This window comes from Notolepis coatsorum, assembly GCF_963971535.1.
Source record: "Notolepis coatsorum genome assembly, chromosome: 10".
Classification (NCBI taxonomy): domain Eukaryota; kingdom Metazoa; phylum Chordata; class Actinopteri; order Aulopiformes; family Paralepididae; genus Notolepis; species Notolepis coatsorum.
This window is the reverse complement of record NC_140174.1, coordinates 15,649,293-15,676,911: the sequence shown is the minus strand read 5'-3', so window position 1 is coordinate 15,676,911 and position 27,619 is coordinate 15,649,293. Positions and strand designations below refer to the sequence as shown.

The 27,619-nt window shown below is 42.5% G+C and overlaps 2 protein-coding genes across 2 annotated transcripts in view; one reads left to right on the top strand and one right to left on the bottom strand.

Moving 5' to 3' along the window:
- The window catches only part of ppp1cab (protein phosphatase 1, catalytic subunit, alpha isozyme b), a 30,186-nt gene extending 14,290 nt beyond the window's left edge, over positions 1–15,896 (bottom strand). Inside the window, exons 1-3 of the mRNA XM_084322429.1 lie at positions 15,476–15,896; positions 7,185–7,316; positions 522–752 (exon numbers count right to left, since the gene is read on the bottom strand). Of these exons, the coding sequence (XP_084178555.1) occupies positions 522–752; positions 7,185–7,316; positions 15,476–15,530 (418 nt within the window). The 5' untranslated portion in view covers positions 15,531–15,896. The remainder of the gene's footprint in view (positions 1–521; positions 753–7,184; positions 7,317–15,475) is intronic.
- An 801-nt stretch (positions 15,897–16,697) lies between these two features.
- The window catches only part of pelo (pelota mRNA surveillance and ribosome rescue factor), a 28,475-nt gene continuing 17,553 nt past the window's right edge, over positions 16,698–27,619 (top strand). Inside the window, exons 1-5 of the mRNA XM_084322372.1 lie at positions 16,698–16,912; positions 18,767–18,859; positions 21,177–21,327; positions 24,441–24,531; positions 26,946–27,109. Coding sequence (XP_084178498.1) covers positions 16,872–16,912; positions 18,767–18,859; positions 21,177–21,327; positions 24,441–24,531; positions 26,946–27,109 — 540 coding nt within the window. The 5' untranslated portion in view covers positions 16,698–16,871. The remainder of the gene's footprint in view (positions 16,913–18,766; positions 18,860–21,176; positions 21,328–24,440; positions 24,532–26,945; positions 27,110–27,619) is intronic.

Sequence of the window (27,619 nt, the reverse complement as noted above, 5' to 3'; positions counted from 1 at the left end):
AGGATGTTTATTCTTTCTCCCTGAAGTGTGACCCAAACAAGGAGCTGAACGTGGCAGCGGTGTGTGTAGAGCAGTGCTGTTATCTAGGGCTGACCTTCTAAGCTTTTTTTGGCCGTCGAAGCTTCTAGGCCCAAGATTCGATTTTAAATCGAAGCTGACAAAAAAATTAAGATGTATTCCTTTTATTTTATTTTATGTTGTGGGACTTGTACAGCACTTTGGTCAACTTTATTGTTTTTAAATGTGCTCTATAAATAAAAGTGGATTGGATTAGATTAATTAATAATGAGTCGGGAGCTGCGCTGCCTGGGCGGCTGCTCTCCGTTACACAGCAAATGACATACTTATGTCGCAACCTTAGTCTATAAAGCAAACAATTATATACATATTTATATGTAGTTAATAGAGACAACGGCAGAATTCGACTAAATTAAGCACGTTTTATTAAGACATGTTTTTATATATGGGTCGGGACACTGCCGTTGACTGGGTGTCTCATCAAACACAGCAGTACTACTCACACTCGTCGTAGAAGCCGTATATTCTGTTGATGGAGGCGCACTCGTGGTTCCCCCTGAGCAGGAAGAAGTTCTCCGGGTACTTGACCTTGTAGGCCAGCAGCAGGCAGATGGTCTCCAGGGACTGCTTCCCTCGGTCCACGTAGTCCCCCAGGAACAGGTAGTTGCTCTCGGGGGGGAAGCCTCCGTACTCAAACAGCCTCAGCAGGTCATAGTACTGGCCGTGCACGTCGCCTGGGGAGGGTTTCCAAAACACAATGCCGTCAGAAACAGAGGGAGCGGGTGGCGCTACAGTTGTTATGTACCAAACACTCACCTTAACACTCACTTTAGACACTACACCGATATGTTATCCATTTATTAAAAGAGATTGCACTACATCCATACCACATTTTGTATTTTTCTTTTTTGCATTTTTGTACCTCATTGTTTGTATTTTACTTCATTGTACTTCGGTTGTATATTTGTATAGTGTTTAGTGTTGGGACTTTATTCCTCTTTTACTGAATGAAGCACATTCTCAGGGGCTCATACAGAACCAAGCATTTAATTGCAATGTACATGTACTTTATACGTGACAAATACAAACTAACTTGAACATTAGAACATTGGTACATATGGCCGGAGACGCTAGGTGGTACTTAAGGGTCCACACTTGAAACAATACTCTGATATTCGGGATACTAGTTTAACTTTTTTGAGAAACCCCCCAAAAACCTGCAGAATGCCATTTTTTAAGGATAACCAATACAATAACACACTGCTTTTGGCAAATATCTTTCATACAGACTGACTAGGTGCAGATGGATAGGTTTCTCATCATCCAAAGTGAAATCAGAGTTTTGCGTTTCAGCCGTGGATATAACGATTGATCTCAGGTTTCCTTCACGCTACAACAGTGAACGACTGAAGATCAGTAGGGAATAAAATGTGAAAATAAATTATACTTCGTGCAAAACCCATGAATCCATTATTAGATCAAATTCAAGGTCGTTTAGGCTTTCGAGCAGTCGAGACATTTTCAAGAACCTCATTCGACAGAACGTTAGGTCTCGCCTTAAAATCCTTGAACTAGTAAACACGGAGAATATCAGAATACCGGCGTCAACGTATTGGTGCGATATCGTAGGAAAAAGCATCATAATCCCCATCGTCCCCGGTGTTTATTTTCACAACAACAGGGCTAAGGGCGGCGGATGGAGGTGTGAGAACAGACCTCGTCAGTCACCATGGCGTGACCCTGATGGGCCTCCTGTTGCCGTCCGACTTATGGCTGATGTCGTTAACTCACTCAATCAGTAACTCGCTGGCTTTTATTGGGGAGGCAGGGCGACCTAGAGGTAAAGAGGGCGGCCAGTAAACCGAACTGGCGGGAGGGTGTCTTCCAGCTGCGAGCTCAGCTGGTGACTGAAGGGTGGCTGCCATTACATCTACGATGCCCACAATATCTGCCCACGTGCCCTTGAGCAAGGCACTGAACCCCAAAACTGCTCCAGTGTGTATGTGTAACTAGGAGGGATATGAGGACTGTGTGTATGTGTAACTAGGATGGATATGAGGACTGTGTGTAACTAGGATGGATATGAGGACTGTGTGTAACTAGGATGGATATGAGGACTGTGTGTAACTAGGATGGATGTGAGGACTGTGTGTAACTAGTAGTGATGTGAGGACTGTGTGTAACTAGTAGTGATGTGAGGACTGTGTGTAACTAGGATGGATATAAGGACTGTGTGTAACTAGGATTGATGTGAGGACTGTGTGTAACTAGTAGTGATGAACGATATATCGGCCGCTGATATAATATCGGCCGATATGGCCGTTTTTTTACACATCGGTATCGGTCCGATATCAAGATAGGGCCAATATAAAAAAAAAAAATTTAAATCTTTTTCTTTCTTCTTTTTACATGTTTTGGCCTTAAATAGTTTCAAAATATCAGTCATTTCTGAAAACAAGTTACAAAAGTAAAAAGAAAAAAAGCATTTTGGAAAATGGCTCTTTATTTGATTATCATAAAACGTGTTTTCTATACAGAGATATCGACATCAGTAAATATCGGTATCGGCCAGAACAGCAATATTAATATCGGCCACAATTTTCACATCGGTGCATCACTAGTAACTAGGATGGATATGAGGACTGTGTGTAACTAGGATGGATATGAGGACTGTGTGTAACTAGGATGGATATGAGGACTGTGTGTAACTAGTATGGGTGCACGATATTGATTTTTTGACCCCGATATCGATATGGATAACTTTCTGCTCCTCAAGGTCGATACCGATAATATATATATATTTATTGTATTAAATTTTTTTTTTATGTATTCCTGTAGTTTTGACCTAACCAGATTTATTATGACATGAGCGTTACTACTATGAACAAAACAAAGCCAAGAGAACAGTTTTGACTCTTCAAATAAAGTGACTATATTTATTTTTCCAAATAAATATAATTTGAGTCAATCACAAAATTCACAATCCGTCAGTGTCATTAACAACGTGTTTCCCTGAACAATGAGTGAACTAAAAACCAACAGGTATTGTGCTTCGTCACTGTCAGCAGATAAAACATTTTGACGCTATAGGAGAGGAGACTGTTGTGGTCTTGGTCCATGAAACAACTATTACTTGGCATTTATAGGACAGCACGCCTCAAAAAGAATTAAATAAACCAAACAAATAATCTGTCAAACGTCTTTAATTTTGCAAACGCTCGTCAAACGTCAATAGGTACAAGCCACGCAGTGCTTGGTGGTCCAAATTAACCTGGCTACTAGGGAGCTGCGAGTGACTGCGTATTCAAAAGCCCCTGGCTTGCACATCGCAGTCACGGAAGGGGCTACAGCTGGCTTTGGATTAGCTTAGCCTTTAGCTGCTCGGCGTCGTCGTCGGATTTTAATACACCATCGTAGCGGTGGTGATGTTTCAGGTGACTTATTAGGTTGGATGTGTTATAGCTTGTTGCCCCTTTCCCTCCTCGTGGAACTTCTGCATTTGTTACAAATAGCAAGCGAACTGTTTTCCTCTGAAACTTTAAAAAAGTCCAACGACGCCATCTTTGTTTACTATCCGAGTGTGCTGCTTCTGAAAGTCACGTGACTACGTCACAGCCAGGCATGAGAAGGGAGCGCCGGATTTGTGAAAAACTCCCTCTTCCTAAACCACACGCTATCAGTCGTACCACAGTACTGGAAAAACGAGAGGAGCCTACAGTAAAAACAAACGCCCTTCATCCCAATCCACCCACACCGGATTTCTTTTAACCAAAAAATGTATTATATATTATCGGAGCTATCAATAATGTTATCGGGTTTATCGGGATGACGTAATAATTGCTGATATCGGCCCGATAATTATCAAATGGAGGCCAGTGGATCCATACCATGCCCAGCAGTCTTAAAACTAGCGATTCCCTTTAAAGTGGAATCGGCAGTAGAACACACTGGACCAGCTCCTCAAGAGAACCAGAGTGCAAAACAACATAATTGCCTACACCCTAGGCTCCGTTACTCATACTATACGAACTTTGAACTCTGTTGCCTAGACTTTTACACCTACCTACTGCTTTCACCGTCTACAATTGTCCTACACTGTAATCATAGTAATCATAAATACCTACCTCATACTATAGTCTACCATCTACCCTCTGTATGATAGCATGTACAATAGTGCTGTATATATATACACACACGTATATATTTACCACATACAGTATATATATCCATATCTGCCTGAATATACCTGGATATAATCCTTCTATATACCTGTTTAAGCAGGTCATGTGTTTAAGCAGGTCATGTGTTTAAGCCACCAGGTCATGTGTTTAAGCCACCAGGCCATGTGTTTAAGCCACCAGGCCATGTGTTTAAGCCACCAGGCCATGTGTTTAAGCAGGTCATGTGTTTAAGCCACCAGGCCATGTGTTTAAGCCACCAGGCCATGTATTTAAGCAGGTCATGTGTTTAAGCAGGTCATGTGTTTAAGCCACCAGGTCATGTGTTTAAGCCACCAGGCCATGTGTTTAAGCCACCAGGCCATGTGTTTAAGCCACCAGGCCATGTGTTTAAGCAGGTCATGTGTTTAAGCCACCAGGCCATGTGTTTAAGCCACCAGGCCATGTGTTTAAGCAGGTCATGTGTTTAAGCAGGTCATGTGTTTAAGCCACCAGGTCATGTGTTTAAGCAGGCCATGTGTTTAAGCAGGTTATGTGTTTAAGCTTATGTGTTTAAGCAGGTCATGTGTTTAAGCCACAGGTCATGTGTTTAAGCAGGTCATGTGTTTAAGCAGGTCATGTGTTTAAGCAGGTCATGTGTTTAAGCCACCAGGCCATGTGTTTAAGCAGGTCATGTGTTTAAGCCACCAGGTCATGTGTTTAAGCAGGTCATGTGTTTAAGCCACCAGGCCATGTGTTTAAGCCACCAGGCCATGTGTTTAGCAGGTCATGTGTTTAAGCCACCAGGTCATGTGTTTTAATCACGCCCATCCCTAATGTGTACAAAACTATATATATATTAGAGGTGGGCATAGATTCATTTTTTTTATCTAGATTAATCTATCTGCAATCCTGGAGTTAATCTAGATTAATATGGCTCATTTGAAGTCTGCCGAAGGCATTCAAAATATGTGTGTTCTACCTAGGGATGGGTATCGTTAGGATTTTATCGATACTACTACCGTACTCTTATCGATACTGCTTAACGGTTCGGTACTTTATCGCCATTGCTTTATTATTTATAACTTTATAAATAAATATTATTTCTTCAGCAGCAGCAATGTTTTTATATAACTTTATAAATAAATATAATTTCTTCAGCAACAGCAGCAACAATGTTTTAAATGTGTCTGAATGATTAGTTGTTACCTAAAGCCCTTGGACTCCACTGTAGAGAAGGGGTGCAGGCCTTTGACAACAAACTGGGTCACAGCCCTGTGACACTCGTCTCCCCCCCCCCCCCCCCCCCCCCCTACCTCTGTCATCCTTCCTAGCTGCTAGGGTGAAGGGACTTGGCTTGGCTGGGACGCCTGTATTCGGTGGTGGAGGGAGAGGGAGGAGGCGTATCATCTTTCAAATATATTTGTAGCTAAACAATTATATTTTATTTATTAGCCTATTCGTAATAATTCGTTATTAGCCTAGCTAACTCCGTATTATCTTGGCTTACCTGCAGTGGACGTGCATGGAGATGGAACACTGCGAGCAAAGCAGTCGAAAACGGCGCATTTCTCCAGACTAATGTTATGTTTTGACAACAGATGTTTTGACAAATTGCTTGTATTGCCACCCATACTTGCAAATGTTTTATTGCACTTGTGGCAACGTGCGTTGTCGGCATCGACTTTCGTAAAGTGTACCCAGACTTTCGTTTAGTTCTCTCCGCCATGATAATAATAATGAGCGCAGAGCTCGGTCTGTGTCCTCAGCGCTTCAACACTGAGCCACAGATAGGCCCCGCCCAGTACCCGTATGTGTGAGTGAGTGGCTCGCTTCTCGTGCAGACAGAGAGAGGAGAGGAGACCCAAGTTTGAGAAATAGATTAACGGCGTCAATTGTATTGTCGTGCGATAACAGTCCGGTGTTAACGCAGCACGCTAATGCCGTTAACGGCCCAGCTCTAATATATATATTTACTTTTTAATTGCATGAAACATTATGAAGTATTCTCTTATGCCACTTTCCCACTGCATGGTACCACTACCTACTCGACTGTCTTGGTAGCCGCATTTGAAGTGACGTCACACAAGGAAGTAAATAGTCAACAGTAACACGGCGTTGGAACCTGGAGAAGCCCATCGTCTCCGGGTCTGCAGCTGGACCCTACTCGAGAAGCCTGATGCATGAAGCACTATATAAACGAACAGCCAATAAATGTGAAATTATCTTTGAACCTCTGTTGTCAAGCCTCGTCAATATACCCCCCCCCCCCTTCCCCACTAAACGTAACTGTTGTCATGGATTCACTTCACTGTGAGCGTTTCCAGTTAGCGGCTAACGTTGTTAGCAGAAAACGTTATTACCGTAATTCCTCTAATAGTAACCGGGTCTCAAATACAAGCCGGGTCTTTATTAATGGCCGGGTGCGCTGTTGAGCTAAGCAATTATAAGCCGGCCTCCTAATACAAGCCGGGTTACTAATATACTGAGCTGCATACTGAGCTAGTTACTTGATTTCACTTTGAAAACGTTGAAATGACCAGTGACCACCTGTAATTGCACTGTTTACTATTTCATACAGTACTTGGTTTCAATAAATGAACCCAGTACATTTTACTGGGTTCAAACTGACACAAAATGTTGATTTATTCATTATGATCCGTTTGAAAATTTGAAATATAGGCCTCCCTCTTATACAGGCCTCCTCCTAATACAAGCCTGGTACCCGCTACAGTTGAAACAAATACAAGCCGGGGTTACTATTAGAGGAATTACTGTAACAGATTGCAGAATGGGTACAATACAATACTGCAGTATGGCTCAATACAAACAACTGCTAAGAGGATACAGACCATAAAAAGACTTTTCGTCCTGTTTACATCAGGTAAACGTTAGTTAGTGGCTAACGTTAGTTACTGTCTCTTGTTGTGTGTATGCGTGCGTGTATGTGTGTAATTTGGTTGGTTGGGGGGGGGTCCTCGACCCATGCACACAGCAGCTAAGCCTCACCACAGATCTTGAGTGGCGCCTCGAGCTCCAGCAGGATTGGCTGGCTGAGGAAGATCTCCCGGGACTTCAGGCAAAGACCGCGAATCTCATTCTCCGTCAGCTGAACATTCTTGCCAGGTCTGGAGCCCTTCACTGAGGAGCAGAGAGACCGCAGAGGAACAGTCAACAATAGTAGCATCATATTTTTATTTTATATATATATAATAAAAATAATTATAATAATAAATAGTATAATATATAATAAATAAATAGATTAATATATAATACAAATATGATATAATAATAATAAGATAGTATTATATATAATAATAAATAATAATAGTATTACACATGCCCCATTCTTTGATCAACCACAGTGTTTCTACTAATAATAATAAATAATTCTTCTCACTGAGCCAATCCTAGGGGCAGGGTGTTCACGCAGTGTTCACATTAGATGCCTACAGAAAAAGTTTGGGGCGTTTGTTGGAGTGCAAATGGACCGAACGAGAAGACCGGCTTGGTGAGCAGTCAATAAAACGCTGGGAGAGTTCGCCTGAGTGTGAACACAAACCAATCCCTTTTCACAGCCGCAAATACCAACACTGATCTTTTAATGTAATTCTTTGAGTGGACGGCGGGCAAGTACTGTGCCACATAGTCCATGTTTAAAAGGGCATCATGGAGGGTCCACATTATTTATATAATATATTATTATTATATATCCTACAGCTCAGTTTCAATTTGTGATTATGAACAAGTCTCTCCATGAGTTGAAAACCAGAGAAACAAGACTCTAGTGGTGATCTGTGGAGACAAATGCTTGGGGGTGCTTCTCAAACAATGAATAGTTGAACCAACTCCTAGGACACTCACAGTACCCATGGTGATTTTACTGGGATATGCATACATTTATTTATTTATTTATATATATTAGGGGTGGGAATCACCAGTTTCATCACGATACGATATCGATTCTTTGGACAACGATACGATATTTGCCAATATCACAAAGTCTGCCACGATACAATACGATTCAGGTGCCTACGATCGATGAGACAATATCATATGCCCATTTAACACGATCAGTAACATTTAGATCAACTCAAAAAAAGGCAACGAAAATATCATTTGACATTTTTATTTTTGAGCTCTTCCAGACATTTAAATGAAAAACAATCCATTGTTTTTAATACAAATAGACCTGGTGTCCACTGTAAGTGTAAAGTACAACGTTTTTATATATTTTTAAATAACTTTACGTTCCATTTTTTGGAACTCACAACACACAACCTAAAACCCCTCCCTACCTCCCTCTCCCAAACCGTTCCTACAACAATTTTTTTTATGTTGCATGATGTATACTTAATACTTTGCATGTATACATTTATTATACATTATATTTTATAATACGCTGAATCCAGCTGCCGAAGCTGCGCTTGGGCGTAATGAGACTTGCCACGGGATTTTCAAAATAAGAGTATAGATATGAACCAATCTTTTTAAGTTGCATCGATACTATTGGATTCATTGATAATTAGTAGGGATGGCCGAAACCGATACCGAAAATAGGAAACAGTTGGCCGAAAACCGAATGCCCGAAAATGATTAATAGTTTTTTTTTTTACTTTTTTTTTTTAGCGTTTATCGCTTTTCTGGTCAAGCATGACCGACAGAAACAGGTTGAAAATGGGATGTAGAGCAGGGGAAGACATTCTGAGAAATGACGGCGGGTCCGGGAATCGAACTCGTGTCCCCCAGATCCGTGATGAGCGCGGTTTTCCCCCGACGCAGAAATAGCGCCGAGATATGCGGTGAGCTACGGGAGCTCCCCGATTAATAGTTTTTAATTAAAAAGTTTTTTTAGCTACCTGATTATGGCAAAATACATGATTATGGCTAAACTTAACTTAAATAATATTAATAATCACTATTATGGGCCCATAAATTTTTTTTTCAGCACTTTTGAATGCATACATTAATTCCAGCTGAAAAGATTGTACAATTTAAATTTTCTCTTTGCATACAACTAGAGCTGCCGCGATTACCGCATTACCGCGGTATCGCTGTTACATCACGGCCACCGCAGAGTAGGCTGAATACCGCGTCACCGCTGTTTTTTATAATAATAATAATGAATTACCCTCCTCTCGTTGGGCTTGCGGCTCTGCAGATATACCCTACTTCTCTATCGAGGTTCCAAGCGACCCTATTGGGTACCAGAAAAGTCACGTGAAACATTGCAGACCACTGATTGGTCAGAAGAGAGACGCGTCACACGTTGTAGCGTCATGCAGTGTGTTACCACCAATCGGCAAGCGCGTATTAGGTTTTTACTTCCTGAATGTCAGTTCATCACAACACGGCTAATAACGTTAGCTTTAACTCTCCGCCGGAGTGGACTACCATCGCGCCTCAGGAGTACTAAACGAGACATAATGATTTTACTGTCTGCAACGAATGTTATAATAAAAGCCCTTCGTTCTATACACTTGTCTGATTGAAAACTTTATTAACAGACCGCAGAATGGGACAACTCAGCACGCTCTGAGCAAAGAAAGGAACTGAGATATGAATAGAGTATTGCTTGCTATGGTCCGGTAAATACGCTGATGTTATTGAACGTATAACTATATAATGTCAATGCCACAAAACGAATGCCTTTATTATAAAGTAGTAACTTTATAGTAATAATAATAAGAAAGGGTCGGGGGGGGGTTAGGGGTAACCACCCCTGCCCGCGACACCGAGTGAACGGCGCACGACCAGAGGGGAACTTCGAATCCGTGTTTCACTTTCAATAACTAATGCGTGCTTGCCGAATCCCAAACAATATGCATGCTGCAAAGTCATCCTCTAAAGATAGACATTTAGACTAGAGGCAGGCTATATGCTATAAAGAGTAGACTACTACTAAAAAAAAAAATGCATTCAAACTTTTTTATTTTTTTTGTGTGCGTGCGGTAATAACCGCGCGGTAGGAAATATTTTGCAAATTTGTGCGGTAAGGAAATAATCAATACCGCGGCAGCTCTACATACAACAAAATGTGCATTAAAGTCAAGTGCATTTTCTTTTCTCTGTAGGATAACTACAACAAAGTGCATTCAGAACAAAGCCAAGGTGCTTTATTATAACTGCATAAAGATCTGCAAAAAGACACGTTCTAGCCTGAAGGACTGTTGTATTTACTACATCTCCCATGACTCTTAGCAGGGGATGACGTAGCTTACGAGAGACGGGTCAAAGAGGACTGGAAGTATTGTTAGCTAGCTTAACGCTAACGTTAGTTAAAACGGTTTTAACCGCGACCGGGTTTATAGTAATGGCGAGGATATATAAAGCATGTTAAAGACTCATTTATTGGATGCGTTGCTCACGGAGTTTACATAGAAACAGCGCGACTCCCAAGAGGAGTTAGTTATCACAGGCTGCAGGAAGAGCTGCCAAGCTGCTCACGTAGCCGCGTTTTGATTACGTCATCACAACACTTTAGGTTATGAACGTTACGTAACCCTGTTCTTTGACATTCTGTGATATCCTTTCGGTGGCGATAGCCGAAAATGCATTTTTAAGAATTTTCGGCCGATAATTTTCGGTGGCCGAATATTCTGTGCATCCCTAATAATTAGATCGATATATCGATCTGGATCGATGTATCGTCCCACCACTACATATATAATTATATATATATATATTGCCCCTTTCGCACGTTCACTGGACTCCTGGCTTTAACCAGTTATTAAATGTATGACATTGAGCACAAACGTTTTAATTATTCCACACAGAGTTTACCCTCCCAGCACCCATGTCTGCGTAATGACAAAGAAACTGTGCCCATCATGTCCGAACACAAGCAGATCATTGTTGGCAGAATTCACACAGTGAGTCAGTGAGTGGGGGCGTATTGATTATTGTTCAGATCTAGTCAGCATATACCTTTTGCTTTCTAAAATATACTGGATGGACAGTAGCCTACGGTATTTATTGTAAAATAACTGTAATTATTATATATTAACTTGATTTAGTTTGCAGATCATTCAGGTGGAAGAACATTGAACACTGTGCTATATTGCAATAGGGGGTAGGACCTGATGAGCATATTGCTCTGACTTGTCGGACAAAAGACTGTTTTGTTTATTATTTTAATCTTACTTCGTATCTAAATTCTCTCTCTTTTTTTAACATTATTTCTTCATATTTATTGTTTGAAATAAAACTATTAATTCATTATTAACATGGACCAACCATGTTTCTTACACAACGGTGTTGCGTAAAGTTGGACTTTTCCCGCTAAATGAAAACGCATGGGTTGTTGTGGATAAAATGAATATCTGTTATCTTCATTCCCGACCAACAAGGACAAGAGGCACAAGGCATTAGTCTCATCAAGAGGAGACAGTGTGGAGGCGGGTGCCTCGGAGAGGGCAGCAAAGACGTCCTACATTTATATTAAATGTGCGCTTCTCACAGTGCTTTACCCTTTATGGAACGATTATTAAGTGGTTATAATTTGTTTAAATAGGTCAGCTTTTGCTCAATAATACTTTGAAACAGGACATTTAAGTCAAGATGGAAGCACAGTTCGAGTGATGTGAAACGCCGTTTGCTCATCACCAGCCATTTTTTTGGTTTACATAAATTAAGTTTCTCGCTTTCTTTCTTTTGCACTGTACAAAACACCACTGGTTGTTTATTTCACTCTGTACAGAACATTATTGGTCTCTAATTTCACTATGTACAGAACACCATTAGTCCCTTATTTCACTATGTACAGAACACCATTAGGCCCTTATTTCACTATGTACAGAACACCATTAGTCCCTTATTTCACTATGTACAGAACATCATTAGTCCTGTATTTCACTCTGTACAGAACACCATTAGTCCCTTATTTCACTCTGTACAGAACACCATTAGTCCCTTATTTCACTCTGTACAGAACACCATTAGTCCCTTATTTCACTATGTACAGAACACCATTAGTCCCTTATTTCACTATGTACAGAACACCATTAGTCCCTTATTTCACTCTGTACAGAACACCATTAGTCCCGTATTTCACTCTGTACAGAACACCATTAGTCCCTTATTTCACTCTGTACAGAACACCATTAGTCTCTAATTTCACTCTGTACAGAACACCATTAGTCCCTTATTTCACTCTGTACAGAACACCATTAGTCCCTTATTTCACTCTGTACAGAACACCATTAGTCCCGTATTTCACTATGTACAGAACACCATTAGTCCCGTATTTCACTATGTACAGAACACCATTAGTCCCTTATTTCACTCTGTACAGAACACCATTAGTCCCTTATTTCACTATGTACAGAACACCATTAGTCCCTTATTTCACTATGTACAGAACACCATTAGTCCCTTATTTCACTATGTACAGAACACCATTAGTCCCTTATTTCACTATGTACAGAACACCATTAGTCCCGTATTTCACTATGTACAGAACACCATTAGTCCCTTATTTCACTATGTACAGAACACCATTAGTCCCTTATTTCACTCTGTACAGAACACCATTAGTCCCTTATTTCACTATGTACAGAACACCATTAGTCCCTTATTTCACTATGTACAGAACACCATTAGTCCCGTATTTCACTATGTACAGAACACCATTAGTCCCTTATTTCACTCTGTACAGAACACCATTAGTCCCTTATTTCACTCTGTACAGAACACCATTAGTCCCTTATTTCACTATGTACAGAACACCATTAGTCCCTTATTTCACTCTGTACAGAACACCATTAGTCTCTAATTTCACCATGTACAGAACACCATTAGTCTCTAATTTCACTATGTGAGAAAAGGCAACTTCAGGCAACGCTGCCCACACATGATTCTCAGCGCTGTGTACTGTCGACTACATGGTACACGTCCAAGAAGGGCTTACGATGACACCACCCATGGGGGTGTTACTTGTATATTAGGTACTTTATTATTATTTTTTCTCGAGGTGTAATCCCTATATTTAAATGAGCTATAGCTCAAACTGAATGATTAGAGCCCAAGTCTGATTTTCAATCTCAGTGGACGACCTTAAAAAAATTTTAATTTGATGACACAGATCCATGTCTTGATGCTCTGATTTTCAAGCTTACATAAGACAATTAAATAGGTTAACAGATAAAGACTTGACAGTCCAACATAATTGGAATAACAATACATTCCGTTTTAGGGTGGATTTCCCCTTTAACATGGTTAATGATGGGTAACCTTGGCTAAAGCAATAGACGGGTTAAAATACATACAATACAATTCTAAAAAGGACCAACGTTTATTTCCTGTTGCAATGTTTGAATAGAATAGAAGTACTTTATTGATCCCGAGGGAAATTCAGCACCACAGATCGCTCACAATGAACATTTAGTTGATCATGCAATAGTTGGACCAAAATGTTCTTCCAGTGACAGTCTAGAAGAACTGAAAGAAGAATTCAGGAGAGGATGCTACAGGTGACCTGACTGAAAGGTGTTTTCAGAGGCTACGTTCAGACTGCAGATGAAAGTGGCCCAAATTGTTTTGCTCATATGTGACTCAGGTCTTAAAAAAATAAAAATCACAACAGTGTGCACAGCACAAATCACATGGAATCTGATCTTTTCAATTCCGATTTATGCCACTTTCATATGTGGTCCTAAATCAGATACGGGTCAGATTTGTTTGCAATGAGACCTCAGTCTGAACAGTCAGGTGACTTTTACGTCACTATAGATTGACATCTCTCAATTGATCCCATCTTCTTTATTGTTCATTTATTTTGCGCATGCGGGTCAGTTGAGGAGTGTGACCAGCTCACACTGGAATCTGATATTGGCCACATTTAATAAACAGCCAAATAAGAAAATATGATCAGAGCAAGAAATCATAATTGAGCAATAAGGCATGCAGTGTGAACGCAGCCATATATAGTCCTGACTGGCTGTAGCAGAACACAACCCGAGCACGTTTCAAAACATCATAACTGGAAGAGTGGTTCCCAGTGTGTGTCCTGGTAATATCTCCTTCTGTGTTAACTCTCACGTAATCAAACTAACGAATACTGTTTAGTATCATGACATCTTCAAAAGGTCATACATACAAAGTGACCATTCAGCAATGTACATTTGAAATAGGAATTACATTTATCAATTTGAGTTATATGCTTAACTTATCAAATGGGTATTTGTTGTTGTGATATGATCTCGGCCACTAACACTGTACTCTTTTTCAAGTAGGACTGTGTGGGACAGTGTCCTGGGGAGTAAAGTCATTGAATGAACCCTGAACATGGATTGCTGGAATGCGATGAATCCTCCAGGGTGTCTCTACGACACGTCTAACACGTTGTAGGGGCCATGATAATGGTGATATTTGAATAATGACATTCGCTCAATTTGACAGTTGCTGCGGCCCATTATTAATCTTTAGCCTACAGTGATTGATTGAAAACTTTATTAACAGATTGCAGAATGGGTACAGTACAGCTCAATACACACAATTGTTAAGGGGATGCAGACCAGAGAAAGACTTTCGTCTTGTTTACATCAGGGTCCCACATTTTCAATACATTTTTACAAAAGTGTTGTTTTAAAATAAGTGTTCGTCTTGGGAAGAGGCTCTACTGAACACTCAAAACGTGTATGTTATGCAATACTTGCATCGCGGACGTCATCCAACTTGTGCTTCTTCTTTCATCAATAAACAGTTCCACCAAACAGTCACAAGCAAACCGCACTCAGTTTCTACGTCAAATGTATATACTCTCTTTCCTGGACTCTTTTTGTATCACAAACAGTACTGTATTTGCAAATCTGGTATGTCATAAATGTATAGATGTAGCAGTAGTCTATCTGTATGTCGTGTGTGTCATTGTTATGATGAATTGATAATGGGGGACCCTGATGTAAACAAGACGAAAGTCTTTCTCTGGTCTGCATCCCCTTATTAACAATTGTGTGTATTGAGCTGTACTGTATTGTACCCATTCTGCAATCTGTTAATAAAGTTTTCAATCAATCAATCGCTTTCTGGGGGTCTCGAGTTAATGTTGGAGCGTTCACATTATGCACAAATAAAAGCAGAATCGTGGTATTGAGAGCAATCGAGAGGCCGATACGGACCAAGTGTGCCCACATTCTAATCAACTGTATTCTTCGAGGAGCTAGGCGCCATGGCTCCTAACGAGCAAGCTAGCAGGATGTGCAGCTAAGCAGAGATAATGCGAAAACTTAGCTAAGCAGCTAACTTAGTTAGCATTCAGCCAAGTTAGCTTAGAAAGAAGAATCAAGTTGTTATTATCTTACCTTCCAAAAGACGCTGTATAATCGAGTCGATGTTCAATTTATCGGCTTCAGCCATACTACTCCGCTAGTTTTAAACAATCCCTACGAATACAGAAGGTGACGGGCCACAGCTACTAGACTAGCTAACCTGAGTGGAGCTCAACTAGTTAAACCGCCTCTCGTTAGCCAGCTAGCTAACGTTAGCTTGGGCAGGAATTATAATAGCAACACAGCAGACTTTGATGAAGTCGGACGATCGAATTGTTTAAGAGATGTGGCGTGAGATACACTTCAGTATAACCACGCCGGTCAGCTATTTTTCATTTCTAGGTTCAAATTCGACGGTTATTTATTATTATTTATCTTTCTTTCTGTTTGGACTCGCTCCCCTCTCGACCGGCTGGCTGGCTGCTAGCTGCACCTCGAGCCCTCCTCGCCTCGCCTCGACAACACAAGTTGCTCGCGAGCGTCCAGAGGCTCAAAGCGAGGCTGCCCGGAAGTTAAACCCACACCTCGTCTCGCCATTGGTCACTTTTTTGGATTTTGACAGGAGGCGTTCACGGCGATTGGATGAGCACCGCGTCTATCACCGCGCCTCCTTTTTTAATAATATCGTAAACACCATTGTAAAAAAAAAAGAAGAAAAAAAGTATAATCGGTATCTGGAACGTTAGACGTTTTTGTAGTATTGACTATAAGATGCAAGGAAATGCAAATCAGACTGTGGCGAAATACATCTATTATATCGCGGTATTTATGTTGCATTGTATTATTTGTGCCGCAGTGAAGCGACACCCACGGAAGTGACCAAAAATGGGGGGTGGGGAGACTCCATTTCGTGTTTTGGAATAGTGCACTTCCGCGTTACATGGAAGTGCACGGCAGTGGCCAATCAGATTCGCAAAACGCGAACGCGGAAGCATGAACCGGTTGGTATTCGAATAGACGCAGCCTAGCTACAACCACTTCCGCGTTACATGGAGCCCGCGAGGGGGCTCGCCCTCATAGATATGTGTTCTATAGATAATAATGCTCGCCCTAGCCTAGCTACAAGCTGCAGCGCCGGAGAATCCGAGTATCCTCGCACTGGCACCTGTGGCAGCCACAGGACGCGCGCTGATTGGCGGAAAGTACGGAAGTATCTCGAAGTACGTCTGCGCTGATTGGCGGAAAGTACGGACGTTTCTCGAAGTAGTGTTGCGGAGAGAAGACAACTCCATTTCGTGTTTTGGAATGACGCAATGTAGAGGCGACCCGCGACCAACAAACCTGGACCGAATGATTCATTCCGAAGTTGAAAGAAACGGCAGTTGGCTTGTAACATTCATTTTATAGAAGAAAATGGGTCTTAATCAAATTACTGTATCGTATCTCCACAAATAGTACGGTTGTCTATATATATTACACAGCTGCGACCATGAAGTTGCTCCATAAAGATATGGAAAAAGACAATGCCGGGTGAGTGACTAGCTACTAGCAAGCTAATCGCTTCTCCACGTTATGTTGCCGTCTGTCTGCCAGATGCACATGGCGTGTCAAACGCACAAAATAGCTATCGGCTGAGCCACGAGAAGACATATGATGTTGCATATTATATGTACGTTAGCTTGCCTTGACCAATGGAACCCTGGCGTCCAAAAACATGCCACGTCGAACTCCAGATTATCATTCTGATAGCATAAACAAGTCTACCGTACTGTCCATGTTATATTTCATGTAACAAAAGTTTGGCTATATTCATCCTAGTAATCAATGGGTGAAAGGGAAAGGAAATGGTCCCTGATCTCCAATGAGCATCCACAGTGGTGGCTGTATCTTTTACGAATGCTAGGGTAGGAGACAGCTTGAGATAACTCGCATAATATTGTGCGTGATCCGTGATGGACAAATGATCATTTGTGACTGCAAATTGTTACTGTTCGCGGACGACTCAGCCCTGCTGGTCTCTGACAAGAACAAGTTACAGGGTGAACAAACCCTCCGCTCGGAACTGGCTCGCTGATAACAAACTATCATTACACATAAACAGAGTCCATTCTCTTCGGATCAAATGACAAACTCGGCAAGACCGACGGCTTCTCTGTTACAGTGGGTGACTATTGTCACAATGAAAGATGAAATTACATACTTAGGTTCCATCCTAGAGGCAAATCTTTCCTGTGACAAGATGGCATCCAATGTAATAAAAAAAGTCAACCAACAAACAAGATGCTTGTACCGGATCTCCTCTCTGGTAAACAAGAATACCCTGAAGACTCTAACAGGAGCACTCATTCAAGGGTACTACGACTATGCTTGCAAAAGCACCCCAAAGGCACTAAAAACAAGACTACAAACATCACAAAACAAACTGGTCAGACTACTGCTTGACCTTACTCCTAGAACCCACCTCACCCCTGCCCATTTTGACAACCTAGGATGGCTTAGAGTAGACGACAGAGTATAGCAACTTGCAATGGCCTGGTCTACAAGATGCACTACACCACTAAGGTACCCATGTACATGTCGAAATACTTCCCAAAGGTCAGTGAATACCATGACCACAACACCAGAGGGAGATCCACAAATCATGTCCAACCCAGATTTGGCTCAAACAAGGGACTAAACACATTCCGCAATTATGCCACATCAATGTGGAACGCCCTACCCACAGCCGTAAAAAAATTTGAATCACTACCCACCTTCAAAACCACTCTCAAAGAGCACCTACGGGAGGCTGCAATTCGAAACTGGCCCCTGTATGTCTGAACCCCCCCTCCCACCCACCCCCTCCTAATGTACAGTTCCCTCCCCCTCGTATGTATATATTTACTGTTAGGATCTGTTTAACAGTACTGTATATTTGCATATCATCTTGTATGTCACAAATGTAACAGTACTGTATATCTGTGTCATAAATGTCGATTAGATTAGATTATTATATCTATGTTGTGTGTGTATGTCATAAATATCATTATGAATTGAAAATGGGGGACCCTGATGTAAACAAGATGAAAGTCTTTCTCTTGTCTGCATCCCCTTAACAATTGTGTGTATTGAGCTGTACTGTACCCATTCTGCAATCTGTTAATTAAAGTTTTCAATCAATCATCTATGTTAAATATTTGCAGATGGTTTCGAGAAAACATGGTCAATCGATATGAATTGTACCGTGGAGATGTGTTCTCTCCCCACCCCCCCCCCCCCCCCCCACCCCAAATAATGAATGGCCTGGTTGCCCAGCAGCATGCACACACTTTGTCACAACTACTGACAACACAGAGTTACAGATGCTGATATGTAACTGTTGGCTAACTTGTGGCACCTATCCAGCCAGGTGACTCTGATGCCGGAGGAGGCTGAGGACATGTGGCACACCTACAACCTGCTCCAGGTGGGGGACAGCCTGCAAGCCTCTACCATCAGGTAAAGGCCTGGTTCACGCTTCTAAAAGATGTCTACGGCAGGAGGGGAAAAGACGAACGTTTATTCTCGTTATGCTGTTCAGTGTATTCATATGTGTTAATTTGCTTCGTGGGGTCAATTCACAAGCAGTCAACATGACGCATCAGACAATTAATGATACATTTGTCCAATCACCATAGAAACAGGCATTATTGATCAACAGAGAGAACACACAGCTATGAAGTGGCGCCTAAACCCAAGGTTGCGTTCGCGGCCCCATAATAACTTTAGTTGGTCTACTCTAAATGCTGACGGAATCTGTATAAAACAGGAGTCCAACCACACGTATCTGCTTGCAGCATAGTGTGCAGTCCTCCAATCGGCCGGCTCTAATGGTGTCCAACCCTCATGGGTTTATAAGACGCCAACAATACATCACACATTTTTATCTTTACAGATTGCAGCTTGGTCTTAAACTAAGTATTCTGCCTTCTCTCTCCCAAGCTTGGCAAATAAAATCTGCTACCAAAAAAAAAGTTCCCTTCCTGAAACTCAAGTTGTTCATATTCATCCTGCTCGGGCCGGCTGGGTAGCGCAGTGGAGAATGCTCTCGCCTACCACCGCAGAGACTCTGGGATCGAATCCAGCTGTCAGCCGGACCTCCGGCTTGGTCAGTCGTCCCTACTAACACAATCGGCAGTGTTAGCGGGTGGGAAGCCGGCGGGGTATGTGTCCTGGTCGTTGTAAACTGCGACTCCTACTGGTCGGTCGGGGTGCCTGTTCAGCAGGGAGGGGATCGAGGGGAAATAGCGTGAACCTCTCTCTGCACGCGTTACATTCCCCCAGTGAGACTCCTCGCTGTCAGGTGAAAAGAAGCGGCTCGTTGACTCCACATGTATCGGAGGAGGCATGTGGTAGTTCTACACCCTCCCTAGGCCGACAGTGGGGCAATGCGCGCAACCAGGAAGGGAATTGGCATAACGACTAAATTGGGATGGGAGCAAAAATACAGAAAGTGAGAACAAAAACCCTAACCCTAACCCATGGATGGAGCCGACATCGACGTGAATGAATATATTGGACCACCATTAGGGCTGTCAAAATGGGCCAACAATGACATTAGAATATTCCTTCTAAAAAAAGGATGATATTCGACAATATTCAAATGTCTATTGTTTGACATATATATATATTAAATAAAAAAAAAATTGTACTTTTGAAGTTGTCCTGTGAAGTCCTGTTTGTTGTTGTTATTACTGTATTGTGTTGTCTTGTTTAACTCAATCAGCGCCAGACCCGAGGATAGTCAGGTTTTCATCGTTATTTCTTTTATTCGATATTTTTATTATTTCTCTCACACGGACCTTGGGGTTACCATAGGGAATCACTCTGAGATCGCTAGAGTGCAATACCGGTCGCATCCAGCTAGGTGGCAGTATCGCCCACCCTTCGAAACCTTTTTTTCCCCACACCCGGTGTTACATTTAATTCACTCCGGGCGCAGTTTTTTTGGTCAGGCGAGTCCAGCGGTTCACTCGATCACATTGAAACGCGTCCAATGCCCCCGATGCATGTGTTGTGGTAGATTATGTTGGCGACACGATGGACACCAATACTGGAAATCGCGATCAGACAATTGGAATATTGTTTTTGGGGTACCTCCTAGTGAAGGTAAGGACTATATGACATCAATCCTGCTTTGATCCAACCATGATTTCACATCGACGATTGTAACGTACTCCAAAAACGTATGCCGTTGGTGACGATCAAAGCATAAAAAAATTACATGATTCATGATGAAACATAATACCTATTATATACATTTGATTTGGAAATAGTAGCGTGTCCAGGCGAGCAACGCCAACGCTTTTAGTAAAATTCACGTATTGCTCCATAGCGCCGTTTTCTGGAATTAGCCAGGAGCACTCTGAAAATATACTTATATTCACCACGGTATAACACGCGAATGTATACATGAAAAAATTTATTTTTCACATATTGAACAATGGATAGTTGATGTCAAATGAGCCATAGTATTGTATCCATAGCTATAATATAGATATAGCCCTGCAAACACCACCACGCATCCCTATCTCTTAGAGCGGTGGCGCAGTAGGAACAAAGATGGGCTAGGCCCGTGGCGCTGATTGAGTTAATGTAAAATATTATTATTATTATTTTTTAAACACTTCGAATATACATTTTTACAGTCGAATGTGTGTTTTTTTTAACAATTCGATTATAAATTCAAATATAGAATATTCGTTGACAGCCCTAGTGCACATAGCCACACCCATTGTGCCCTATAGCCACGCCCCCTGTCCCCTTGTGACCCCAGGAAGGTGCAGACTGAGTCCTCCACCGGCAGCGTGGGCAGCTCCAGGGTCCGGACGACACTGACGCTGTGTGTGGAGACCATCGACTTCGACAACCAGGCCTGCCGGCTGAGGGTGAAGGGCACCAACCTGGAGGAGAATCAATACGTCAAGGTCCGAGACCCGTCTGTCACCCGAGTGTTGTTACATTTAGATATAGAACCAATACGTCAAGGTCCGAGACCCCTCTTTCACCCGAGTGTTGTTACATTTAGATATAGAACCAATACGTCAAGGTCCGAGACCCCTCTTTCACCCGAGTGTTGTTACATTTAGATATAGAACCAATACGTCAAGGTCCGAGACCCCTCTTTCACCCGAGTGTTGTTACATTCAGATATAGAACCAATACGTCAAGGTCCGAGACCCCTCTTTCACCAGAGTGTTGTTACATTTAGATATAGAATCAATACGTCAAGGTCCGAGACCCCTCTTTCACCTGAGTGTTGTTACATTTAGATATAGAATCAATACGTCAAGGTCCTAGACCCCTCTTTCACCTGAGTGTTGTTACATTTAGATATAGAATCAATACGGCAAGGTCCGAGACCCCTCTTTCACCAGAGTGTTGTTACATTTAGATATAGAATCAATACGTCAAGGTCCGAGACCCCTCTTTCACCTGAGTGTTGTTACATTTAGATATAGAATCAATACGTCAAGGTCCTAGACCCCTCTTTCACCTGAGTGTTGTTACATTTAGATATAGAATCAATACGGCAAGGTCCGAGACCCCTCTTTCACCAGAGTGTTGTTACATTTAGATATAAAAAATTACAAAGGTACTCACAGTTGCACGAGGGACAGAGATACGGGATGGTGCGCATGCGCTGTGATCACCCAACGGCGGAAATAATGCCGTTTTGAGCAGTTTATTAAAATTATTTAAAATGTTTATTCGCAACGCAGAGCTTTCAAACCATCCCGTATCTCTGTCCGAAACCCTCGTGCAACTGTGAGCACCTTTGAAACGTCTCTGTGATTCTTGTATAACGAACGGCTCGGCCAGAACCAGTCCTTCATGGTAAATCTAGGTTGTTTTCCTATTGAGGAGCAAGTGACTGTGGATTCACTCCGTGCATCACAGTCACGAAAGGGGCTACATATTGTCATCAAACGGTCCAATATTTCCAATAACCCAAGCCATTTCTGTTGTAAACACTCACGATAGTCCAGTCGATCCTTCCTTTAGTGTGTAAAGTGGATTTCCTCCTCTTGTAGATGTTTTCAAGTGCTGCCCGATCAACGTGAGCTAACATGCTAACTCGCTAACGTTAATAATGTAAACAAAGCTCGCAACGGACTTCTTCTTTCTTGCATTGCGCAGATTCAGACGTCCTCATCGCCGAATTGTGTTATATCCTGACCTGAGGACTTTTTTTTTTTTTAAACTTTGACCAGTCAGCTGGTTCTTTTAGCGTTTATCGCTTTTTCATCGCATTCATACTTGGTCAAGTTCGACCGACAGAAGCAGGCTGAAAGGGTTCAGATGGGGGGGAAGACACTCTGGGAAAGGCACGGCTGCCGTCCGGGATTCGAACGCGCTCAGCCCCAGATCCGTGACGAGCACGGTTGTCCACGGCGCTGAAATAGCACTCGCGGTACGTGGTGAGCTACTGGAGCTCCCCGACCTGAGGACTTCTTAACCTCACCTGTATAACAATGATTACCGGACCACTACTTTAGTTTAACACATTATTCTGACTACAGCTCCGGTAGTGCAATCACTTCCTGGTACCACAGCTGGGAACTACGGCAAGTATTTAAGGACAATACAGACCCAACGTTGAGAAAAAGATTAACGGTGTCAATTATATTATCGCGCGATACTAGTCTTGCGTTAACGCAGCACGTTAACGGCCCAGCTCTAATATATATATATTTTTTTATCTACTTTTTCTCCCCATTTTTTTATTTTTCTCCCGTCCCCAATTTCGCATTGTCCAATTCTACCCTCCCCTGTCTCGAACGTTGTTAGGCCATGCCTCCCACAAGCCAGCTGCAATGTGGACGAAGCCTTACATCACGTGTCCCCTCCGGTACTCGAGGAGGCAGCCGTCGCATCTTTTCACCTGCACAGCGCAATCTCTCAGCGGCGAGGGTCTGCGTGGGAGGGACACGCCGCCCTCGTCGCTTCCTGATTCTACTGCGCAGGCGCACCAACCGACCTGTAGGAGTCGCTGTCCACAACGTCCGATCCCCACCCACCAGCTTCCCACCCCCTAATACTGCCAATTGTAGTATGAACGACCAGCCAAGCTGGTAGCAACGCTGAGAGCTGGGCTCGAACCCAGCATCTCCTGCATTGGTGGCGAGCACCTCGCCCACTGCGCCACCTAGCCGCCCCCACTAAATATATATTTTTTGTGTGATGTGTATTTTCTACGAGTTGAGTGAATGCGTGACCGGAGCAGTGTGTGTGTCGGAGAGAGAAGAGAGCGCACGCTTTGCATAGTGGGCGTGTCAACAGTGTCTGCTGAATGGACATCCCCGAATCTCTCTAATAATAATAATCTAATATTATATTCCATAACTTTTCCTCATATTTCAGGTTTTTGCCGTGGTATCGTTTTAGAAGCGGTATCGTGAAAATGTTGTTATCATGACAACACTAACATACACATCTATATAATACTGCTATCTGTTATTGGGCCATAGATACCAGGCAAAAATAGATACCAGACGAAAATAGATACCAGACGAAGATAATTCGGGGATCAGTGTCAGAGAATTTCCCCAGTACTAATGATCTGATGACGAGAGCCTGTGTAACATGTCGGAAATCATAGCAAAACTATCAGGGTTTCTGTCTTTTTCACAGATTGGGGGGGGGGGGGGGGGGGGGGGGACATTATATAATAATATTTAATTAATTATTTAGTTAATAAATAAAATAAAAATTCCAATGACCCCACTTCACCTCGAGCGTCAGGTCTTCAGCATGTTTGCTAAATCTCCTGTGTGACTTCATATCAGTGATATATTCGGCCGTAGCAATATATTTTGTAATATTGTATATTTCTTCAGCTTTCTTTTCATGAGCAGTTGATATATCAACATAACTTTAGTTTAGACATACTGTATCTGAGGAGTTGCTGTTGCTTTTATCTTTAATTAACCCTGTGTAGATTTGAGTGACCTTTTGAATGCTGCTTTTCAATGGATTGTGTGTATAGTCACGTCAGTGACTCCTGACTCACTCGCTCCATGGTTTTGCTCTTCTTCAGATGGGAGCCTACCACACCATTGAGCTGGAGCAGAACAGGAAGTTCACCCTCGCCAAGAAGTGCTGGGACAGCGTCGTTCTCGATAGAATCGGTGAGGGTTTAATTCACGTCCGGTTCAAATGGTCCTTCGGTCAATTTCCACACCAAACGCCAACTGGCCAGTCCTAGCTTAGAAACCATAACATAAGCACCATATTGCCAGATGGCCAGTCCTAGCTTAGAAACCATAACATAACCACCATAACGCCAACTGGCCAGTCCTAGCTTAGAAACCATAACATAACCACCATAACACCAGCTGGCCAGTCCTACCTTAGAAACCATAACATAACGCCAACTGGCCAGTCCTAGCTTAGAAACCATAACATAACCACCATAACGCCAGCTGGCCAGTCCTAGCTTAGAAACCAAAGCATAACCACCATAACGCCAGCTGGCCAGTCCTAGCTTAGAAACCATAACATAACCACCATAACACCAGCTGGCCAGTCCTAGCTTAGAAACCAAAGCATAACCACCATAATGCCAGCTGGCCAGTCCTAGCTTAGAAACCATAACATAACCACCATAACGCCAGCTGGCCAGTCCTAGCTTAGAAACCATAACATAGAGGGTCACTGTCTACCACGGCCAGCAGGTGTGTTCTTCCAAAAAAATAGCATTTTATAGCGCAAAAAAAAGCCTAAGCATGACATGGTTGGGGGAAGTTTGGATAAAAAAGGCTGAGATTAAACTGCGTTGGAACGTTTCTTCAAGCGCACACACCGGAGTAGAACCACATAGTTCCAGATAAGGGAACTAAACTTTCGAAACGATAGAAACACAGTTCAACATGCTTTTACCGTATATCATATGAATGTATTCTTCATATCCCTCTCTGATGTCCACAGCCTGGGTGGGGAACTTCCTGCTTCTCGCTCGGCAACCAGAGAACAGATAACGGCTGTTTGCTCACAGCTGACTCATTTTGTGTCGATAGTGTGTTTTCCTTTCATGACGATGAAAGAGCAGATTCATAATATCTATTCAAATCTAAGATAAGATATTCCTTTATTGATCCCCTTGGGGCAATTCATGCGTCATAGCAGCATTGGGGAGGGGAGGTACAGGTATGGGCAGGGTAGTAGTAGACATAAATATAGGCAATCAAATTAGATCTGAATATGAGAAAAATAAACTGTAAACAAATAAGGGTCTGTATACCTTATCGGTTATATTATACGTTACAATAAATATAGGCAATACAAAATTTGAATATGAATATATATACTATGATTAAGAGTCAAAGTAAACGGTATACATAAGGTGCAGTATACACAAGGTGCCCTAACTGGCATGATATACGTCATATGGTGTAGTCCGTGCAGGTTTTGGTGGTTAAGAGTCAGACACACTTAGTGGTCAGACATTTCTAATGGATCTCGAGTTCTGCTGCCGTTAGTTCTCCAGCTGCTGGCAGCAGTCCAGGTATGGGCAGCAGGGTGATGGTAGCTTTAATAATGAAAACACTACCAGGTGTGGGCAGCAGGGTGATGGTAGCTTTAATAATGAAAACACTACCAGGTGTGGGCAGCAGGGTGATGGTAGCTTTAATAATGAAAACACTACCAGGTGTGGGCAGCAGGGTGATGGTAGCTTTAATAATGAAAACACTACCAGGTGTGGGCAGCAGGGTGATGGTAGCTTTAATAATGAAAACACTACCAGGTGTGGGCAGCAGGGTGATGGTAGCTTTAATAATGAAAACACTACCAGGTGTGGGCAGCAGGGTGATGGTAGCTTTAATAATGAAAACACTACCAGGTGTGGGCAGCAGGGTGATGGTAGCCGAATGAAAACACTACCAGGTATGAGCAGCAGGGGGACAGTAGCTGAATGAAAACACTACCAGGTATGGGTAGCAGGGTGATAGTAGCTTTAATAATAGGGATCCCCCGATCGATCGGCCAGCGATCGGTATCGGTCGATATTCAGTATAAATATGAGATTGGTGAATTCCGATAATGCTTTATTTTCGCCGATCGTGAAAACCGATCGATGACACGCGTGAAAAACATGATCCAATTCTCAGCGGAGTTCTCACTCGCTGTCTCTCTTGCTCACAGCTGCTGCTGCTGCACGCCTTGCCCCCCCCCTCACAGACTCATGGTGTCCTCCATGGACCTGTTGGGGCGATATGCAAATTGCAGGGGGTCCAGGTTGATGGGGAGGGAGGAACAAATGTAGCCCTTCACTAGCTTCTCAAAGCACTTCATGGCTATGGAGGTGAGAGCTACAGGGCGGTAGTCGTTGAGGCAAGCGGGCGTAGATTTTTTTGGGTACAGGGATAATATCTACATGTACCTTATAGTATAGAATAGAAATACTTTAGAAATACTTTAATCATCCCGAGGGAAATTTGGCACTACACATCGCTCACAGTAAACATTTAGGTAGACAAATAAGAATATATTATATGTGACAAATAAAACAGAATTTGAAACTAGTAACCCCCCCCCTCTACAGAGCAGGCGTGTGACCCCACCCAGCAGGCCGATGTGGGCGCCGTGGTGATGCAGGAGGGGCTGGCGAACCTGGTGCTGGTGACCCCGGCCATGACCCTGCTCCGAGCCAAGGTGGAGGTGACCATCCCCCGCAAGCGCCGGGGCAGCTGCACGCAGCACGAGAAGGTGGGGGCCGTCGTCACAGAGACGCACGCCCGAGCTCGATTTCAAACCTTTATTTAAACTCTAAAGCAGTGGTTCTCAAACTACGGGTCGCGACCCAAAGTGGTGTTGCGGGTAGGTGACAGCGCATTGGCAAGTACATTTTTTTTTTTTTTCTTTTTTTAAACTTACATTTTTATTAACACTTATAGACAAACAGCACTTACAGAAAAAAGAAACTAACAACACAATAAAAACAAAAAAAAGCAGTGCACATAAATGGTTACATGGGTATCATGGTTAGTTGTCTGGTTCCACTACAGTTGTTTTCCAGGTACTTAATACAAAGGCTGATTGTGTACCTCCCTTAAACAGGTATAAAAATATAATTCCTACTCAAAGATATTAAATACTGACTAAGGCATGCATGTGTGATATGGGTCCAGAGACCCTCCTTGAGCTTCTTTCTTCCCTTATCCTTCGTCATTTTTTTTTGTTTTTTTTTTTTATTAACTTTCTCTTTGCCTTTTGATT